The following is an 18,978-nucleotide window of genomic DNA, read 5'->3' on the forward strand; positions in this document are numbered from 1 at the left end:
TTAGTGTAAAAGTAATAAAGAAATTAGAGTATATATCCAACCTAAAATCACTTGCATGACAACAGATGCATGCATGTAGATCAAAACCCCAAAATCTTTTAAAGTTTAATTTATGCAATGTTGATATTCTGATATATGAGATTCTCAACAGAAGTACATATCAATTTACAAGAAACAAGCGTTAGCTAGATCAATCAAGCTTCACTGATCGATGCATTATCTAGATATTACACTTGTACAAGTTTCTTGATGTTTAGTGGAGTGCAAACAGTTGTATCATTGAAACAGCCAGTTGCTATGACTGAACTAGCAGATTCAGTAAGATGAAAAGCGTCCCAGAAGAAGTGACTATTTGGTTGAAAGCATGGTTTAGCCCATGGAATACATGCCGATGTCCCATTGTTCCAAGTTGTGCAGCATGGATTGCTTCCGTCCTCGAGGCCTGTAGAAAACACAAATTTGAGTGATGTATAATGTTACATTGTTTTTATTACATAAGACACAGTGACAAATTATATTGTGAGACTGTAAATTTAAGTCAGAGGCAATATATGCAACAAAATAAAGTTTGTCCTTAATATGTTGAAATTTAATTACCATATTTGAGGGGACTTGTAATTGCATCATAGCCGATCCCGTTAGCTCGACCGAGAACAAATAAAGATCCTTGAAAAGTGAAAGTTAAATTTGCGAGAGTTGCACGAAGTTTGTCGTTAAAAATCGAGGCGAGCTTGTTTGTTCCTTCCGCACAGTTTCCACTATGGTTTTGTGTCTTTGCAATTGATGGGGTGCAACCAAGGGGACCAATTTCAAACATAACTATTTTCCTGGCTCCTAAGTTATATAATCTCTGGACATAATTAATTTAAAATAACTGAGATGAATTAACAGCAAATTATTACTATATGGTATTATGGTGGTGCAAGAACTAATTATATACAGAGATAATGATCAGAGTATATACCTCAAAATGGTGAGAAAGATCACCCATCAAGAGTTGTGCAAACTGTGGAGGAGGGTAGCGTTTGCTTGTGTTATAGAGTTTAGGTTGAAGGTAATTATTAAGAAAATCATTGTTGCCTACAGAAACTATAAATATGGACTTGGACAAGTACTCCGCAAGATCATTGGGATTTTTGAAATGTCCTGACAAGTCTGACCTCACCGTTTTTTCAAACAAATCCATCTGCTCTTTCAGATTCAAGCACTTCCCCTGCAAAGGAAACCACCATATATGAATGTCTAAATGATATAGACTAGCAAACCCTCTACTGTGTATATATAACTATCCTGAGACTCGAAAGATCTGATCGAATAAACTGGTACTAACTAATTCTTAATTACCAATCGGCTTCCGGTTTCCGGGAGAATGCCACAAGACCCAGATGCATAATTCAGGCCGGTAAGTATTGTCGATTTGTGTATGCTCAAGCATGGTGGAGCGTATGGTAGCCCAAGAAACTCAGCTAAGCAAATCACGAAAAGAGAGATCGATATGTTAATTATTAGATTATAATACAGCAAAAAGCTCATGTTAAGTCGTCATCAAATATATCAAAAATTTACATTAAGCTAACAAAATTACATAGCTCCAATCCCATCCTAAACCCAAAACCTCCTCGGTGTAATTGCAAGAGTTTCAACAATTAGTTATCAAGCTAATATTATAGTACTGTTTTACCTATAAAATCCGCTACTGTTTTACCGTTGGTAAATCTTCCGGTGACACCCTTCGCAAAATTGACACCATAGGGCAGGAAATCTGCCTTTGCTAAAGTTGGCAAGAAATTATTGTTACCACTATCAAACAAAGAATCCCCAAACACGTATAATGCTGGTGCAATCGGCGATCCATCAATTAAAACTGAGCCAAAATTTGCAAAACTCAAGAACAGAAAAATAAGTAATGAAATTGATAGTTTGATTCCCATGATTTTCATGCACAAAGTGAAAGAAAGATAATGAGGTTATATACGGTTTTTGTTTCAAAAAGAAGGAATTATGAAATGAGGAATGCTAGGTGATATCACGTGGAAGATCAATGAGAGAGGTGTGAATATATATCAGCTATGAAAGAAGAGAGGGTGAGCTTTTGATTAACATGTAGAATTGTAACCGATGATATGCAGATTATGTCAACTTCTTCAGGAAAGTGAACCATCTCTTATGAACCGGAGGGTTCCAAGTTTTTCAACTCACATCTCATGTGACCACAGCTTAGATTCTGCTCCAAAACTATCAGACTGCAAAACATGTGTGGGTTTTGCCGCTTCAGTAATCTTGTTGGGCCAATGACAAATTAAAGTCGTGTCTTCTAATAAAAACAAAAATATAATTTCTATTTTTAACTTTTTGTGATTCTGTCCTTTTCAACTGGCTAGTGCTTTAATTGTGGATTAAGATGATTTAAAGGAAAGGAAGAATCAAATTTACACTTCTTGATTTGTAAACCATTACTCAATTTTTTGATTGAAATTCTTACAAAAAAAATGAAACTTAAGTTATTAAAAAAAAAAACATAAAATGTGAATTACAAAATAAAAAGTGTAAATTTCACTATCCGAAAAGAAAATACACCCGATCAGTCACCTCCAAAGACTTTAACCATTCTGATTACATTGGAGTATGAACTACTTGTCTACTCACTCCCAACACATTTGGCAATGTTGTGAAATGATGAAGTGGGTTAGGGATCTTTTACAACAACTCCTCTTTCTATCCACCAAACCCTGCCAAAGATATATCGCATGATTATGAATCTTGAATGATTGGATGGTTGGGACAATATGCCAAGTCATGAACTGCATTTGACATTAATTCTAGCCTTGGTGTCCAAGTTGTCAACCAATATTCTTTAAACTTGTCTAATGGCGGGTCAATGCACGCTCCCTCAATAGAGACCTACTCAATTCATTTATTGTCATCAACATTGTTTTGTGGAATAAATTAATAATAACAAACAAATGTATAAATTAGCTCAAGTGGGATGCTAAGAGCAAGTTCACTCGTTGGGTCATCAGATCACCTACTATTCACTATTTTTTAGTGTATTTTTCACCTTCTGGGTCACGGACACAGTGTATTTCATGACCCAGAGAATGAAAATATACACTAAAAAACAGTGAATAGTAGGTGACATAGTGACCTAACGGATGAACTTGCTCTAAGAGACTATAAATTTAAATTTCGGTAATAAATTTGAAAAAGTCTGTTAAAATTTTAATTTGTAAAGTAGAAGAATTTATAAGTAGGGCAGTTGTGTCATGTGACGCGCGTTTGATCTAGATATTCAGAATTTTTGTTGATATACCAAAGTATTCTCTCCCACCTCTTTTATGAAAATATTATCAGTAATTAGACATGTCACATCTCTCTTTCTTGGCATGATAATAAGTAAGTCTAACAAATAGTGTCTTAATCTCAGAGCAAGGGGATTGGCATGGCTTGGACCCCAATGTCTTTCTTTCATTTTCTGCCCAATAAGAGATTAAATTGTCATTAAACACCATGAAGCATTGTAAAAACGTTTGTTGGTTGAGAAATTCTTGCATAGGGGCTGCCGCACCACGTGGCGGTGCGGCCCTCCAATAAAAAATTAGAAATTTTCCCTCTATTTCGAAACTGCCCCTGCTTTTTAAATGTACAATACCTAAAAGACCCCCTGTTGGACAGTGATTGGTCTGCCGCACCACGTAGCGGTGCGTGTGCCCCACGCAAGTCTTTCTCTGGTTGGTTTTGGTCTTTCTTGGCTTTTGAAAAGTCTCAAAAGGACTCAAACACAAGTGGCCAATTTAGCAAAGAATTGCAAATGGCGGATGCAACTAAGTAAAACCAAGGCAGGCACGTACGGCTGAATAAGACCACAGTTTACCGGCTCTTGCATTCTATTCTATTTTTATGTGTCAGGCTTCCATATCAATTTATGAAAGCGTTATTTTTACCTTTTAAGGCCTCAACAAAGCAATTTGGTTACCCTCGCTTATCTTTATTCCAGTCCAACTCATTCTTGGTTTGCTTTGCAGTTTCTCTCTTCCAGTTTTACAGTTTCTTTCTTGAACTGGGTCACTGCTCTTTCAGTCGTCGGACTTGACCCATTTCTGGTAATCAGAGTTCACACAAACTGATCGATCAGCTTTTCTTTTTGGGTTGTAAGGTATGTGTGTACTCGATCAATCATGGGTCTTAGCTTGGTTTTGTGGAATTCTGCTAAAGTTTGAGTCTTTTTGGTTGGTTCTGGTTTTTGGGTTTTGATGGCTTTGGAGGTTTTAGATGTTGATAAAGGTGTTGTCTTTATGAGCTTTTGGGAAACCCATGTGGGTATTTTTGGTGGTTGTCCTAATCACTGACTCACTGTTCTGGTTTTGATGATGGAGCATAGCATAGGATTTTGGATTGTTGAAAATGTTGATGATGATTTGAAGATATGTGCTGAATTATCGTTTCTGATGCAAATAAGATTGTGCCTCTGACATGTGGTTGGCTGTCTATGTTGGAACAATCAGACCATTTTGAGTTTTTTTTTCTAGTAGTGAAGTTAATGAGTGTGTTTATCTTATGGTTATATCCCAAGTGACATTTGTTATGAATATGAAATTGTTGTGGACATACTAATCCTCCTAAAGAGTTGTATGATTAAAGTCGAGCAAATGAACAAAGTGCTTTACTAATCAGTCAATGTAACAAAAGTACATTGTCAATCACATTGCTTTAGTATTGATAGAACGTACATTCCAAAGTCATTTCTATAGCGGAAGCTAATCTTTCAATCACATGTTGATAGGAAGTATTGTCGTTTTTTTTATGGTTAATTGATTGCTGCAATTTCTCCACTCCATTATCAATTAGCATGAAGCAGATAGTTCAACTTGTCATGTTAGTTCATTAGTTCCGGAGAAAGATTGACAAGTTTACCTTAATGTATTTTGCCATCTTATGACAGATAATCTGCGGTGTTTTTGGCCTGCAAGATGTTCTCATTGCTTGAATATCAGAAGACGCCAAAGAATGGTTAATAGAGGTGATCTGGTTATCATTGGCATCTCTGCTGGTGTAGCCCTTGGAATTTTGATAGCTGCACTCATATTTTTCGGAATAAGGTGGTACCAAAAGCGTGCCAATCTTCGACGATGTGCTAATGAGCGTAGTTTAACAACTCTTCCTATACGCACAAATGGCTTAGGCACAAGCATCGACCTTAGTGTATCTCTTTCAACTAACATACCTATTCAAGGATCCGAGAAGGTTAAAAAAAGTTCTCCACTCTCCTGGTGGAATAATCACAACAAAGACCGATTTCCTTCTGCATCAGGCGTACTTAGATACTCTTACAAGTATGCATTAAATACTTGTATCTTTTATCTATAGCAAGCACACATAATGCTTTTGTAATTCTTATTTCTTTATTTTCTTGGATACCATTTCACAATCGGTTGTACACTTGGCACTACAAAGCATGGAGTTTATGCTATGATATGCGCTGTATGAGTGTATCTAATGCATGTTACTATTTTCAGGGATGTGCAGAAAGCTACACAGAATTTCACAACAATTTTAGGACAAGGGGCTTTTGGTCCAGTATATAAAGCAACAATGCCTGCTGGAGAGGTAGTAGCTGTGAAGGTGCTTGCTTCAGATTCCAAGCAGGGAGAGAAAGAGTTCCAAACAGAGGTAAAGACTATATCAGCTACATTTCATATAGGTCCTGTCAAGAAAAAAAAATTCCTTCATACCCATAAAATTACTATAAAAGTAATCTAGCATATATCCTAAAACTCACAATTTGTATAATGAAATTCATTTTTCCTTTTGGTTTAAATAATACAAAAAAGTGTATTTATAATCTTCAAAATCTTGTGTAAGAGTTTGGAAAACTAATCAGAATGATTATGTGGCTGGACATGAGTCCAACATAGTTCAAAGGAGGAATGCCGTGTTCTGGAATCCACATTGCCAACCTGCCAATTAATTATCACTGCCTGCTTTTGTAAAGCTTATCGTATGAACTGTGTGCGTCTCTCTTAATGTTTATGTCCTAAGAATCTGGTTGAGTTTTGCTTAATTTGTATGGTCTTGCTGCAGGTATCTCTGTTAGGAAGACTGCATCATCGAAATCTAGTGAACCTCGTAGGTTACTGTGTAGATAAAGGACAGCGTATGTTAATCTATGAGTTCATGAGTAATGGCAGCTTATCAAACCTTCTGTACAGTAAGTTCAGAGTCCCTGTGTCCATAATGGATCTTGAGATTGTTGTAACTATATGCTTGGTGACATATAATTCAAATGGAAGGTGAAAAGTTATAAACATATACATATCAAATTTGATGGGATGCCAAAAGCCTATTAAGTTTAATAAAGAGAATATAAATGATCCTTGTATGTTGCTCGCTAGTTTCAAAATCATTCTTTGGACATCTTCCTTTCTTTGTTTCATGCCCGTACATGAGAATAGGCTAGAATTTCTGTTGGAAAGGTTTTTTGGGTTCATTCAAGAATCATCTCGCTTTACATTTTATGAAGGTGAAGAACAACAGGTTTTGAGCTGGGATGAAAGGCTGCAAATTGCTCTTGATATTTCGCATGGAATAGAGTACCTTCATGAAGGGGTAAGTTATTTAGTATTTCATTGTTTTGCTAGTGAACCACTATTGGTCATCTTTTTTCATACAAGGTTTCTTTGAACAGGCAGCCCCACCAGTCATACATCGTGATTTAAAGTCTGCTAATATATTGTTAGACCAATCAATGAGAGCTAAGGTAAGTTGGTAATAAAGTTATGAACTTATGTTTGCTCAACCCTTTATGGAGTTCTGTTCTTTGCGTCTTCATTTCAGTATCTCCTCACCTTACTAGTGTTTGAATAATAGGTTGCTGATTTTGGACTGTCTAAGGAAGAGGTGTTTGATGGTCGGAATTCTGGCCTCAAAGGTACCTATGGCTACATAGATCCGGAATACATGTCTACAAACAAGTTCACAATGAAGAGTGACATTTACAGTTTTGGGATCATCATCTTTGAACTCATAACAGCCATCCACCCTCACCAAAACCTAATGGAATATGTTAATCTTGTGAGTTTCTTGCCCTCAGAATATAATGCTTCCATTGCGTCTTCTGCCAATCCCCCTTATCTTTTTCTTCCTTCCTTTTTTCTCCAAGGCTTCTATGGCTCCAGATGGTGTTGACGAAATACTTGATAACAAGCTAGTTGGGGAATGCAACCTTGAAGAAGTGAGGAGGCTGGCTAAAATTGCTCACAGATGCTTACTGAAATTACCGAGAAAGCGGCCTTCCATCGGAGAGATTTCACAGGCTATATTGAAGATTAAACAGATGCGTCTTGATAAAAGGGATACCATGTCTTTTGCAGGTGAAGAATTTTCACGGGCAGTAAGCAGAATAGAGGTTCAGCAGGTGGAGCTGGTTAGGCTGGCCAGCACGAAAGAGTAACTAAATGACAATGGATCACCAAATTTTTGTCAACCTTTTTTCTTTTTCTTTTTGGGCTTGCATCTCTTCACTTGCCTTCGAAAATTCTTGTTCATAGCATATAATATACAAGATGCAGGCCAGAGAATCTATGAGCTATGAGCATTAGCTGATTTTATGGTCAGTAACAAAGTGTTGCCTTTTTTTCTTCGGCCAAAGTAGGTTATATGGGTTTTTAATATCCGTTGCCATACTTAGATCAGAACCAAGACAAACTAGCTTAGTGCTAATGGAATGGCTAATGAGGAAGCCACCTGGTATGGACATTGTTTCAGCAGTTAAACTTCATGCCAGTGAAGAAAAGTGGCTTTCTATGTTATGGTTCCAGTTGATTGACCCATGTCTCTTTTCTTCTCTGCGTTTAATTTTGTTTCAAGCTAGTAGCAAACAGGTAAATATGACTCACCACTCACAAGTATTGTCTTTCAATTTAATACTGCTGGTTTGCTGGTAACAAATTATGAAAATTGCTGGGTACCAATATGAAGATTTGCAAATTAGGTATGATAACATAGGAGAAAGCGGGTCGGCGAAAGCACAAGAGCAGATTCCATATAAAAGAGTTTAAAAACTCAAACAAACTAAGATACATAGCATTGTATGATTTATTCAACTTCTCTACGCTGTCAACACAACGTGGAAGGAAAAACACTAGGAAAACATATGAAATAAAGGTTCTCACCTCCTTTAGCATGGAAAAAAGCTTATACTGTTTCATAGTAGTAGAATTCCCAAGGGTAGGTGAGACTCCGGACTGCAAAGCAGAGTCTCGCCGTCTTGGTCTTATTTATATAAAAATACTGCGTCAAAACTGGCAGGAAGCCCCTAGCCTCTGTCTCTGCCTCTGACCCACATTCCCTGCTTTGCGATTAGCAAAAGCAGGGCGAAGCAATTTCTGGAAATTTTCCAGAAACTGCATCCATTCCTCTTCATTCATATCTGCCAGCTTCACAAAACTGCTGCTCATAGGCAGCTGCTCATTCGCACTCCTGTTTCCAGATGATGCGCCAGCCACATAGCCGCTCTTCTGCATCAAACCTACATGATGCCAACTCTTCTCGCCAATGCTGACATTTTTCATCGATGTTGACAATTGTGAAACATTTAAAACACAATCCTCTACTAGGTTAGTGCATTCATCAGAGCTTAGAGATAATTCATTACCCTCAATATCTTCTATGTCCTCCTCCGCAGTCTCCTCTAGTTTAGAGAGTAAGCATCTTCTGTTTTCACTCTTTGATCCGCAACGAGGAGTCCTTGAAATTTCCATTTTCTCTTCGGTACTTCGAGTGAAATCCAGCTCCTCCACACAGTCTAGGTGAAATTGAAACTCCTCCTGGCCTCCTGCGTTTGGCTCACAATAGGATATTTCCTCCTGGAACAGTTTCTTCGCTTCAAGGCATATAAGCTCAAGTTCACTTGGCTCCTCCTCATGGCCACGAAACTCTCTACTCATCATCTCACCAATCTCAGAAAGACAGAGACCAAATTCTGCAGCTCCCTTGAGGAATATTGTGCAAATAACCAATACTCGAAGGCACGCCTCTCGAAACATGGGCAGCTCCATTCTAAGCATATCAGAGTCCCGGAAAGGGTCGAGCTTACTTATATACGCAAGCTCATCATCAGAGAAAGGAATTGATGCCTGAGGCCAATGCATCCACTCAAAGTATGGATCCTCCAAGCTTTCTGGGAGACAAAGGCCATGATCAATGGGTACAAGCTCCACCTGACCAAATCTCCCAGCATCATCAAGCTTCCGAACCAGAAGGTTGCCACCATGCCTGTCTGTGTTTAGAATCCGGACATCTAGAATCCCTATTCTATGCACAGCAGCAACAGGGAAGCTAGAAGTCCCATAATCACTGGCATCAAAATCATGAGGAATGAACTGCTGCAGTGATGCAATCTTACTTGCTTGCTTTCCGTTTTGATGCACATTACCCTTCACCCCATCATTGACATTAAAAACTGAATGTGTGATCTTCACAAGAGCAGTATCAGGCACATTAGCAAAATTATTGTGATCAAGAAGGAAGGCTGCAACTTCTCTAAAACCCGTCTCCCCAACCCGTACTGAACGTTTGAGACCTGGTTGTCCAAGAACTTTCCCTACAAAACCTTTTGGGTTATTTGGGGCATAAGGTTCCTCATCTGTTGGTTTTACAATGGCACTGTTTTCACCACGACAATTTCTGAAATAATATGCACCTCCAAGCCCACCATGAACAGGAACTGGATCAATGTCATTTCTTATTGCCTTCACAATATCGACAACCAGTTGTTTTGTTCTAGCAAATTTATCCGAGTATCCCAGTACCTCAATCGGGCCACTCTGATCCCTCTGCTGAAAATCCCTCCCAATAGGTGCGAGACAGGGGGTAGATGAACTTCTGTGCATCAAGTTCCTGGTGAGAAGAAGCGGAGAATCATTTCTAACAATGCTGAGATCATTCTTCAAAACCATGTCACCACATACCAGTGAACTCTCATCAGTTGGGACATTAAGTGCAAGCCTTAATTTCCTCTTCAGTGTGTGCGCATTGTCACTCCTATCGAGCTCTATGCCCAAAACAGAACCAGTTTCAGTCTGCACAAATACACGTCTCTTTGCACAATGTTTCTTTTCCAATCTCTTATTCCCATAGTACTCACCACTAAGAGGTCCTCTACAGGTTGCAACTGCCATCTGGTAATGTACACGATTATCCACCTCAGGAGACATGAAATGAAGCGGAGAAGCGCCAGCTTCCAATGCCGGCAGTAGAGGCAGCTGCAGCAGAGAGCTTCTCTCTCAAGCAGACGCCAATCTCAAATGCCGGCACTGATTTAACAAAGTTGTTTGCACCGAAACCAATCATAATCATACGAGTAGCAGACAATACGCTGGCTAGAAACACTTGATAAAAGTCGCTACATCGAAGATGCCACCAGCTTTGAAATTTAGCTACATCCGACAGACCACCTGATAAAAATACTGGTATTCCAAACCAACACATTCCTTACATTAATCCACTATAGCCACAAATTCACACCAACACACAGGTCCAAAATAAATTTATTTCTACATTTCCTTTTCCTATCTCAATCACACCTAACGAGTTATTTAAAAAAATAAAAAATAAAATAAAATCCGCTCTTAATATTACTATCACCAAAAGCAATCTGCATCTTAAAAATGCAATCCAAATTAAAATTTCTTAATCCATTTTTTCCTTTATTTTTGTTCAAAATTTACCCTCCAAAATTTCTTCACCAATTTTTCTGGTGAAAAAAAAAAAAATTTAAATTTAAACACACGAATCAACAAAATTTCTTGCTAATTAAACAATATACCTACGAAATCATAACAAAATCATAAATCAAGCCCAAAATCTCAACACTACGTCACTACCTGTATGAACTGATCACGAATTTCAAATTCAAATTCAAATTCAATCGCGCTCTACAAAATCAAATATGTTCGCTGAATAAAGTTTTCGGCATCGCTCATAATCAAACAAATCAGAAAGAGAGCGAGACTCACCGGAGAGCGCGAGAAGGAGGTTGGGAACGGGACGGCGGAGCCTTGCGTGGAGCCACCGCCGCAGAGACGAAAGGCGATCAGAGACTGACAGGGGAGATTGGATCGGAGTTATATCGCCGGGAACGGAGACTCGATCGTCGTCGTCGGACACAGTCAGTTGTTCCAGCGGGCTCTAATAAAACTCTCGCCTATTTTTTTCACCTGGAAAAATGGGGGGTTTATACCCAAAAAAAAAAAACAAAGTATGGGACTCGTTTTTTAAATTCGAAAAAAAAAAATTAAAAAAAAGTGGCGCGCGCTGATTGTGCCACGTGCCGCGAGGCGGTTCGTGTGGAGGTGACGTGGCGGTGCCTGGGCGGGGATTAGTGTAACGACTCCCACCCTAATGGCAGTGGAGGACAGGAGTGGTCGTTACGGGGTCTTTTTCGTCTTTTTGCGGAGGTGGGGAAGACGGATGACGGAGTTTTGTGGGTATTTTGGGGATTTTTGGAGAGAGAACGGGACGGAGAATAGGACAATGGATGGATAGGGAGGGGTGGCAAACTGGGGCGAGGAATGTTTGGGGCTTATTGGTCCCAAACTATTTGCCTGAGGACAGTGTTGCGTTGAGCAGCACCGTCGAGGAGTGGCGGTTGAGAAGTTGGTCGATGATTTTGATCGGATTCATAGTGATGATGAGGGTGCTCTTGAGAGAGCTGTAATATGTGATGATAATGTGTGAAATCGAAAGATAAGAAAATATATGTTCAAGCTTATATGTTGGGGGGAACGAGAAAAGTCTGGGTAAATCTAAATCCTCATAGAGCTAAATCCTCATAGAGGATTATATGTATCGCGTCGTCTGATGTTGATAAAATGACTTTATATCCTCTTCTAGACAATGACGTTATGAGTTGTTGTTCTTGTACTATACTCAATGGTTGTGCTTTGAGGAAAGTCTGACGCTCGAATCTTCTAATGTTATAGGTTACACTCATTTAAAATAGTAACAAACGTTATTCTTTTCTAAAATTGAACCCCAAAACTAAAAAAAGTACGACGCATTGATCACATGTTCTTATTTTGAGTCCCAATTAAGCCGATGACGAAGTCTTACGTACAAATGCCATTTTAGTCAATTTACGATAATTTAGGAGTATCAATGTCGAGGATTTAATTTACGCATGTTGTTCATTACGTATACATGTTTTGTTAGGTGTTTTATACACATGTTGTTCGTATCTACGTGTGTATATTTTTGTAACCATTTTGCAGAGGCACGTGATGGGAGTAGAAGAACACAATTATATACAGAAGTAGAAAGTATAATCATATGGGGAAAAGGTATATATTCGAGGTATGACTGTCCATCACATGCTTAGCAGCTTGGAGAGGAGTGATGGCCGGTGATCTTGGTGAGCTGATTATTTCTTTCTTTATACTTAGAAAAACAATGAACATCTATATATCAGGACTCATGATCCAATTTATTTGGCAAACCAAGAAATTGTTGATGGCAAAACTAAGCAAAATTCTTTTAATTTGTCAAATATAGGCAAAAGTCTAGTATGCTTGTGATTTGCCCAGTGGCACTTTGTTTCCTTTGCCTTTTTGCCTTGGCTCACAGCCTTGTGCTAACATACAACTCAAAAGGAAGATTACCACTAATTAAAAGATTACCTCCTTTTTATGGCATAATGAAAAGGTTGTCTAGCAATAATCTATATTTTCTTTTTCTTAGTTTCAACTTTAACCAAGCTACCTTCCATCTATTGAAAGTTTTGCATTATTGATTAGCACTATTTTTCATGAAGACTCTTTTTCATGATCCTACAACAATTAGGTTTAGTGCTGTTTTGCTCCATAACATTATATGACTTTAGAATAAAATGATAGTTGGTTGATCTGTACTTCTCATGATCTCAATCATTGTAGAGTAAAACTAAATAATTAATTTTTGTGCATCTTGGTATTCTTTTATGCAACAAGAAAACCAAAGAAGAATGTGATTTTTGCCCATAATTTCCAGGTCCATTTATTACACTTTTATTTTAGGTAAAAACATTTACACTCCTCTGCAGAAGCCAGTTTCAGTACCCTTCCTCTTTTCATATTCAGAGTCAAGCAAAAACTCTATGTTCACCTAATCACATTTACTTTCCATGGATCCTCCCCCTTCCCAAAACAGTGCAACTCTTTAAACCACACCTCATCTTTGCTCCCCCAAAAGTTTTTCTTTTATCTCCAAATTGAATCCAAAACCCTTTCCTTCCCCAATGAGAGATTCCCATCCTTTCTCTCCCATATTCCCAAAACCCCTTTGGTGTAGACAGGGTCACAGAGACAACTAATACAAAACCTCCCACAACCCAAAACCCCATCACTACAACCCAACATAGCACCCAACCAAGTTCCTCCATAGTACTCAATCATTCAACCTTACCAAGTTAGGGAAGTACTTTCTCACTCCTCATTGGGCCGTGTCATCCACGCTCTAACATTGAGAGTGGGGCTTGTTGTGATGGGATAATAAAATGGAAAAGACTTTGTCTGGTCGATTCAACTCGAACACTCAAACGTTAGTGTCCTGAATCTGTGTTTGAGACTTTTCCTTTGTACTCAAAAACCTCTTCACTTCTCTGCTTCTGCAATCTTGTGGGAGTTTGGTTCTTGGGGAAGAACTAGGAATCTGGGTGGGGAGAGAAATCAAGTGGGTTTTGCAATGAAAGCAGAAGGGAAGATGGTGTTGAAGTCAAAAATGAAATGGGTTGGTCTTTTTGGTCTGGTTCTCTCAGCTATTTCTCTGTTTGTTCACTTTTTACTGGCTAGATTTACTGAGGAGGGCGTTTCAGAGTTCCATTCTTCAATCACAATCTTCCCAAGGCGAACCATTAGTGAAAGCTTGAATTTTTCCAAGACTGTAATTACTCTATTCCCATAAAGATCTCATCTTGCTGTGTGTTCATGTGTCTTGTACTGGAATTTTCTTATAAAGATTGTGTTTTTGTCCATAATTGATTTGCTTTATTGGCGCAAAGTGCTTTCTCTTTCTGGGTTTTAAGTGCTATGGAGTTTAACAGTGAAGCAATCATCATTGGTTTTGCGTGCAATGTTGGTCTTTTTTGGTTGTTAGGAAAAACTCAGACAGAATGCATTTAATTATTTTGTTGGTCTTGTGTAATGAGCTGAGTTTGAGTATGTGAATTAGTTTGGATCCCTTTTGTGGTTTTTTATCCATTAATTTTCCCAGTTAATTTGGAAGCTTTTGGATACTATGTGGCTTGTGGTCTGTATAGTTTCACTCTATCTATTTGCTGTGTACTAATTATGACTGCTTCTATGGAGTGCAGAGTGCAATGTATAGAAGGCTATGGGGTCCGGTAAGGCCTCTCGAATCATTGCATCCTGATGCAAATCCCAGAGGATATTATTCCGGTTAGGCCACAATTTCATCTTCCTAGTAATTTCTGTATTGGTTCAATGCTGTAGAGGTTAATTTAGTTTATGCTTGGTCAAAAAGGATTTCTTTTGTAAAATTAATTCTACTGGAAAGTTGATGATGACACTGGTTTTCTTTTTCTTTTGATCTTACTTTCGGAGAGTGTTATGGGATTGTAGGTTTGCTAGAATTATTGGGATCCTCGGTGTAACCTGACCAGTGATATTCTAACAGTTCTTTTAACTACATCCCCAAAATCTAAAATTTAGTTATTGAAACCTCAAAATTTGGGCTCAAAATGTTTGTTTATCTTTGTAGCCAACGTAACATTTTGACCTTGGGTAGGGATTGAAGATACCTAACACATTTTCTACAGTTTGATTACCTGCATAATCGAAAATTATTAATGTAGTTTGTATTTTACAGATCCCAATTCAGATACCAATGGTTTTATCTTTGTGAGGATACAAGGCGGGTTTCATGAGATCAGGAATTCGGTAAGGGTGGTAATGTTTGAATAGCTTATGTGCCATAATATTCAAATGTTGTATGAGTTTACAGCTGCAGCGTTTTATTGATTTTTCAGATATGTGATGTAGTTGTGATTTCTCGGTTTCTTAATGCAACATTAGTTATTCCTGAGCTCCAATCAACCACAAGCAGCAAGGGCATCAGGTTACCTTTCATTACAATCTTTAATTATTCATTACCTCAGATTTCTTCAGTGACTGTTCTCTGTTGATTTATTATATCTTATGTTCTTATGTAGCTCTCAGTTTAAGAGTTTTGCCTATCTCTACAATGAAGACCAATTCATGGCAGCATTATCAAAAGACATCAAAGTTGTGAAAACCCTCCCTAAAAATCTCAAAGGGCAAAGGAAGAAAAAGAATATTCCCTCGTTTAAAGTGCCTTACTCTGCTTCACCATACTACTATAAGCACCGCGTTCTTCCAGTTTTAAAGAAGCATTCAGTAGTTGAACTAGTTGTGTCTGACGGTGGATGCTTGCAGGTAACTATGACTGTTCTTTCTTTTGTACTGTACCATAACTTGAGTCTGCCACCTTGAGTCTTCTGTGTTTGTGGTTTTCGCTATAGTTGCTACCAGTAATAACTCTTTTCATTTTGATGTTTTACTACCTTTTGTGGGTGCAATGCAGGCTATCCTGCCACCAGATCTTGAAGAGTACCAGAGGCTGAGATGTAGGGTTGCTTTTCATGCACTTCGGTTCCGGCAGGAGGTCCAGGAACTTGCTACCAAAATTTTACACAGGTCAGTTACTAGTTGTCATTCTCTCTCTCTCTCTCTCTCTCTCTCTCTCTCTCTCTCTCTCTCTCTCTCAACATCTATTTACTGCTGCTTTAGATTACGGGCCCCTGGACAGCCATTTGTAGCATTTGACCCTGGAATGACCAGAGATGCTTTGGCATATCATGGTTGTGCCGAACTCTTCCAGGTATTTACTTCAATCCTTGACCACACAATAACTTTAAATCTGTGGTACGCTTCACAGCATTTGATTTGCTTATGTGTCTTGATTCTTTTTCCAAGGATGTACACACTGAACTCATTCAGCACAAAAGACAGTGGATGATAAAACGTGGGATTGTCAAGGGGAATCTTTCGGTGAATTCTGCAAAACAACGACTTAAAGGTTCTTGCCCACTAATGCCGGAAGAGGTAAGATACTAATTAGGCACAAAACAAAAGAGACGTTCATCACTCATCCTAGGGATGAAGTGAACATTGTTAAGTTGATCCTATACTTTACTAGTATAAGTAGCAAAGAAATTTACCGCTATCCTTTGTTACAGATTGGTATTATTCTTCGTGCATATGGATACTTGTGGGACACAATAATATATGTGTCTGGTGGAGAAATCTTTGGTGGCCAAAGGACATTGATCCCTCTTCGTGCGATGTTTGAAAATGTTGTTGATAGGACCTCCCTCAGCATTCTCTGGGAGCTTAGTAGGATTTATGGTCGTGAGGCTAACCTCTTTGAAAGTAATCCCAGGAGTCCACCTACAGTCGAGGAAGAGATGAAGGTTGAAGCATGGAAAACAGCAGGGCCACGTCCTCGCCCACTTCCACCGCCTCCAGCCAGGCCTAAATCATATAACATTGAAGGTTGGTGGGGCTGGGTAGCTGAGAGTGATAATGAGCCTGATAGTACAGTTATGGAATTGAGGACAAACGCTCATAAACTACTGTGGGAAGCAATTGATTACGTGATATGCGTTGAAGCTGATGTATTTATCCCTGGATTTGATCGTGATGGTAAGGGACACCCAAATTTTGCAAGCTTAGTAATGGGACATAGACTCTATCAGTCAGCTGCATCAAAAACATACAGGCCAGACAGGTAACTTTTCTATGTCTGAATATGTTTGCATGCACATGCACACAATGAGTAAACTATGTAAATATTATCATACAAATTTTTTTTTCTTGAATCAGATTGAACAGGTAGAATTTGAGATTTGTTAACTGCTGTTAGCCTATTCGTGGTGAAGGTCTTCAAATCAAATGCATTGTAGTTTCTTGTTACTTAATCTTTGAAAGCTTGATATGCTAATGGAAACAAATTATTTTGATGTCCTTTGGGGGTTGGGGGGGGGGCTTTTAGCTCCTAGACAGCAAATCTTATCTTGTGGCACAATATATACTTGGTGCTATTTTTTTCCTTATTTTTGATAGCTGTGAGTTGGGATAACCTGAATCTGTAATCATTAACTAACACAAAAGAATTTCTGGATACATAAGATTTAGGAGGAAAAGAAAATTATCTCGGGTTGCTTGCTTGATGAAGATTTACTTTTCTTTAACATTTGTGATTAGTTCACAGCTAAGTCTAAAAGTAGTAGAGATATGCACATAAGAAGATGATGATTTGCTTTATTTTCTCTAACTTCTTTCATTGTTATTGTGAACACAGAAAAGAAGTCGTCAGGCTCTTGGAAGAAATCAGTGACCACCTCTACCATGCAAACCATACTTGGCTGATGTCTGTGCGCAAGCATTTGAGAAAGAGATTGGTTGATGGGTTATTAGAAGCCTCCACAATATCCAAATCAAAGTCTTTTATCTCTCATCCAGTCCCTGAATGTTCTTGCTTGAGGCGTGATTATGCTGGAAAATCCATCAATGCTTCAACGTCAACTCCTAGTCACTCCCAAGTTATTGCTGCTCTTGGAATTGTGCACTTTTGTCCAGCTTGGATGGAGAATGATTTGACATTGCAGACAAAAGACAAGGAGAATGAGGAAGCTTTAGACGAGGATGACTCCACCTCATCTGGATTATTTTTCAGGAAAAATAATGGAGATCACGAAGATTTAAGCAACAAAGAAGAGACTCAGTTGGAGGATCAAGACGAGGTTGAGGGTGGAGATAGGTAGTGAACTAATTGAGTCCCAGTAATTCTGAACATCCTCGACTGCAATTTTGTACATAAAAGATAGTCTTCATTTGTCTGATCCAGCAAGATGGGAACTAATATTCAGATCCAGCAACTGTTCAAAAACACAAGTGACTACCCGCCAATTTTGCTACTCCATCGAAGCACTTGCCCATTTCTATTGGGTTGGTTGACTCCTTTTCAGGCAATATAGTGTCATTATATATTCCCAATATCCAATTTTGATGTTACCTAATGTGTTCGTGAATTGTAGCTTTAGCCAATCTTTTCCTAGACAGGGTTTTCACTTTCGCTTCAAACTGACACAAGTCACAACAATGCCAACAGCAGTATGGTAAATGCCTTTGTTAGAGTTTCTGATTGAATTAATTCTTTACTCCTACTCAGTGTGTCTACACTAACTACTCCTTTCAAACAGAACTTGCACTGTTGATCAATTATTTTTATCTCTCAAATGTGATTTGGGCAAGAACACTGGACTGTGTTTGTTTTGGAGTCGACTGTCTGCTCACGAGAATTCCGATAAAACCAGCTAAACATTGACTACTGCTTTTGTTTCATTGTTTTACTACGATTTTGGAGGTTAGGAAAGCACTAGTCATAGAAGCTTATCCAAGTGAATCTGAATAACGTATGTTTAAATATCCATCATTTAAAATTTTAAATGTTCAAAACGAAATAGTTAAATTCGTCATCTACATGATGGAGGAGCCAGCCAGTGAAGTGCCCCATTAACAAAAGCCTGGACTGAGAAGCCAAGCATTGCACATGAGGAAGATCAGAATGAAGCTATTCCCCGGGGAGAACCTGAACTAAACTTGGACATTGATCAAGCATATGTCAGGTTGATCAGCACCGAAAGAATCGAAGAAAGGGCTTCGAAGGGTCACGTATATAGTTTCTTACATGCAACAAAGTTACCCAATACACAGTAAATGAGTAATGATCATCTTTCAGAAGGGTCTCTTGTGGCTGTTGACTGTTGAGGTGCCAGTGTTGGATTTTCAAGCACAACTTGTTCTGGTCACCCCTACGCGAGTAATTGGTTTGTTGCCTTCACACATCAGCACCAATCACAAGTGGCACAATAAAGCCCCTGTAGTAGAAAATAATTCAAGAATCACA

The 18,978-nt window shown here is 38.6% G+C and overlaps 3 protein-coding genes and 1 pseudogene across 3 annotated transcripts; 2 read left to right on the forward strand and 2 right to left on the reverse strand.

Moving 5' to 3' along the window:
- Nucleotides 1-227: 227 nt before the first annotated feature.
- LOC133733355 (GDSL esterase/lipase 7-like) lies at nucleotides 228-1,931 on the reverse strand. The gene is made up of 5 exons (XM_062160995.1): nucleotides 1,682-1,931; nucleotides 1,345-1,466; nucleotides 965-1,213; nucleotides 598-850; nucleotides 228-442 (listed from the first exon to the last, which is right to left on the reverse strand). Exons 1-5 carry the CDS (start codon nucleotides 1,929-1,931, stop codon nucleotides 228-230), a joined length of 1,089 nt encoding a protein of 362 aa, XP_062016979.1.
- A 1,941-nt stretch (nucleotides 1,932-3,872) lies between these two features.
- Nucleotides 3,873-7,630, forward strand: LOC133726245 (calcium/calmodulin-regulated receptor-like kinase 2). Its single transcript, XM_062153756.1, has 8 exons — nucleotides 3,873-4,153; nucleotides 4,940-5,330; nucleotides 5,514-5,667; nucleotides 6,079-6,205; nucleotides 6,518-6,603; nucleotides 6,683-6,754; nucleotides 6,865-7,068; nucleotides 7,157-7,630. The coding sequence occupies exons 2-8, from the start codon at nucleotides 5,005-5,007 to the stop codon at nucleotides 7,445-7,447; spliced, it is 1,260 nt and encodes a 419-aa protein (XP_062009740.1). The 5' UTR covers nucleotides 3,873-4,153; nucleotides 4,940-5,004; the 3' UTR covers nucleotides 7,448-7,630.
- A 382-nt stretch (nucleotides 7,631-8,012) lies between these two features.
- LOC133726244 (phosphatidylinositol 4-kinase gamma 5-like) lies at nucleotides 8,013-11,227 on the reverse strand (annotated as a pseudogene).
- Nucleotides 11,228-13,350: 2,123 nt separating this feature from the next.
- Nucleotides 13,351-18,235, forward strand: LOC133726246 (O-fucosyltransferase 27). Its single transcript, XM_062153757.1, has 10 exons — nucleotides 13,351-13,911; nucleotides 14,342-14,426; nucleotides 14,857-14,927; nucleotides 15,017-15,105; nucleotides 15,200-15,443; nucleotides 15,592-15,704; nucleotides 15,798-15,888; nucleotides 15,984-16,112; nucleotides 16,247-16,797; nucleotides 17,371-18,235. Exons 1-10 carry the CDS (start codon nucleotides 13,714-13,716, stop codon nucleotides 17,831-17,833), a joined length of 2,034 nt encoding a protein of 677 aa, XP_062009741.1. The 5' UTR covers nucleotides 13,351-13,713; the 3' UTR covers nucleotides 17,834-18,235.
- Nucleotides 18,236-18,978: the final 743 nt, after the last annotated feature.

This window comes from Rosa rugosa, chromosome 1 (genome assembly GCF_958449725.1).
Source record: "Rosa rugosa chromosome 1, drRosRugo1.1, whole genome shotgun sequence".
Lineage (NCBI taxonomy): Eukaryota > Viridiplantae > Streptophyta > Magnoliopsida > Rosales > Rosaceae > Rosa > Rosa rugosa.

Bases quoted from the DNA above. Each gene is read 5' to 3' on its own strand.
- LOC133733355 (XM_062160995.1), bottom strand. From the start codon at position 1,931: ATGGGAATCAAACTATCAATTTCATTACTTATTTTTCTGTTCTTGAGT. The intron at 1,467-1,681 runs GTAAAACAGTAC...TGATTTGCTTAG, and splicing joins AACAGTAGCGGATTTTATAG to CTGAGTTTCTTGGGCTACCA. The intron at 443-597 runs GTAATTAAATTT...TGTTTTCTACAG, and splicing joins TACAAGTCCCCTCAAATATG to GCCTCGAGGACGGAAGCAAT.
- LOC133726245 (XM_062153756.1), top strand. From the start codon at position 5,005: ATGGTTAATAGAGGTGATCTGGTTATCATTGGCATCTCTGCTGGTGTA. The intron at 6,604-6,682 runs GTAAGTTATTTA...TTCTTTGAACAG, and splicing joins TAGAGTACCTTCATGAAGGG to GCAGCCCCACCAGTCATACA. The intron at 6,755-6,864 runs GTAAGTTGGTAA...TTTGAATAATAG, and splicing joins ACCAATCAATGAGAGCTAAG to GTTGCTGATTTTGGACTGTC.
- LOC133726246 (XM_062153757.1), top strand. From the start codon at position 13,714: ATGAAAGCAGAAGGGAAGATGGTGTTGAAGTCAAAAATGAAATGGGTT. The intron at 15,444-15,591 runs GTAACTATGACT...GGTGCAATGCAG, and splicing joins CTGACGGTGGATGCTTGCAG to GCTATCCTGCCACCAGATCT. The intron at 15,705-15,797 runs GTCAGTTACTAG...CTGCTGCTTTAG, and splicing joins GCTACCAAAATTTTACACAG to ATTACGGGCCCCTGGACAGC.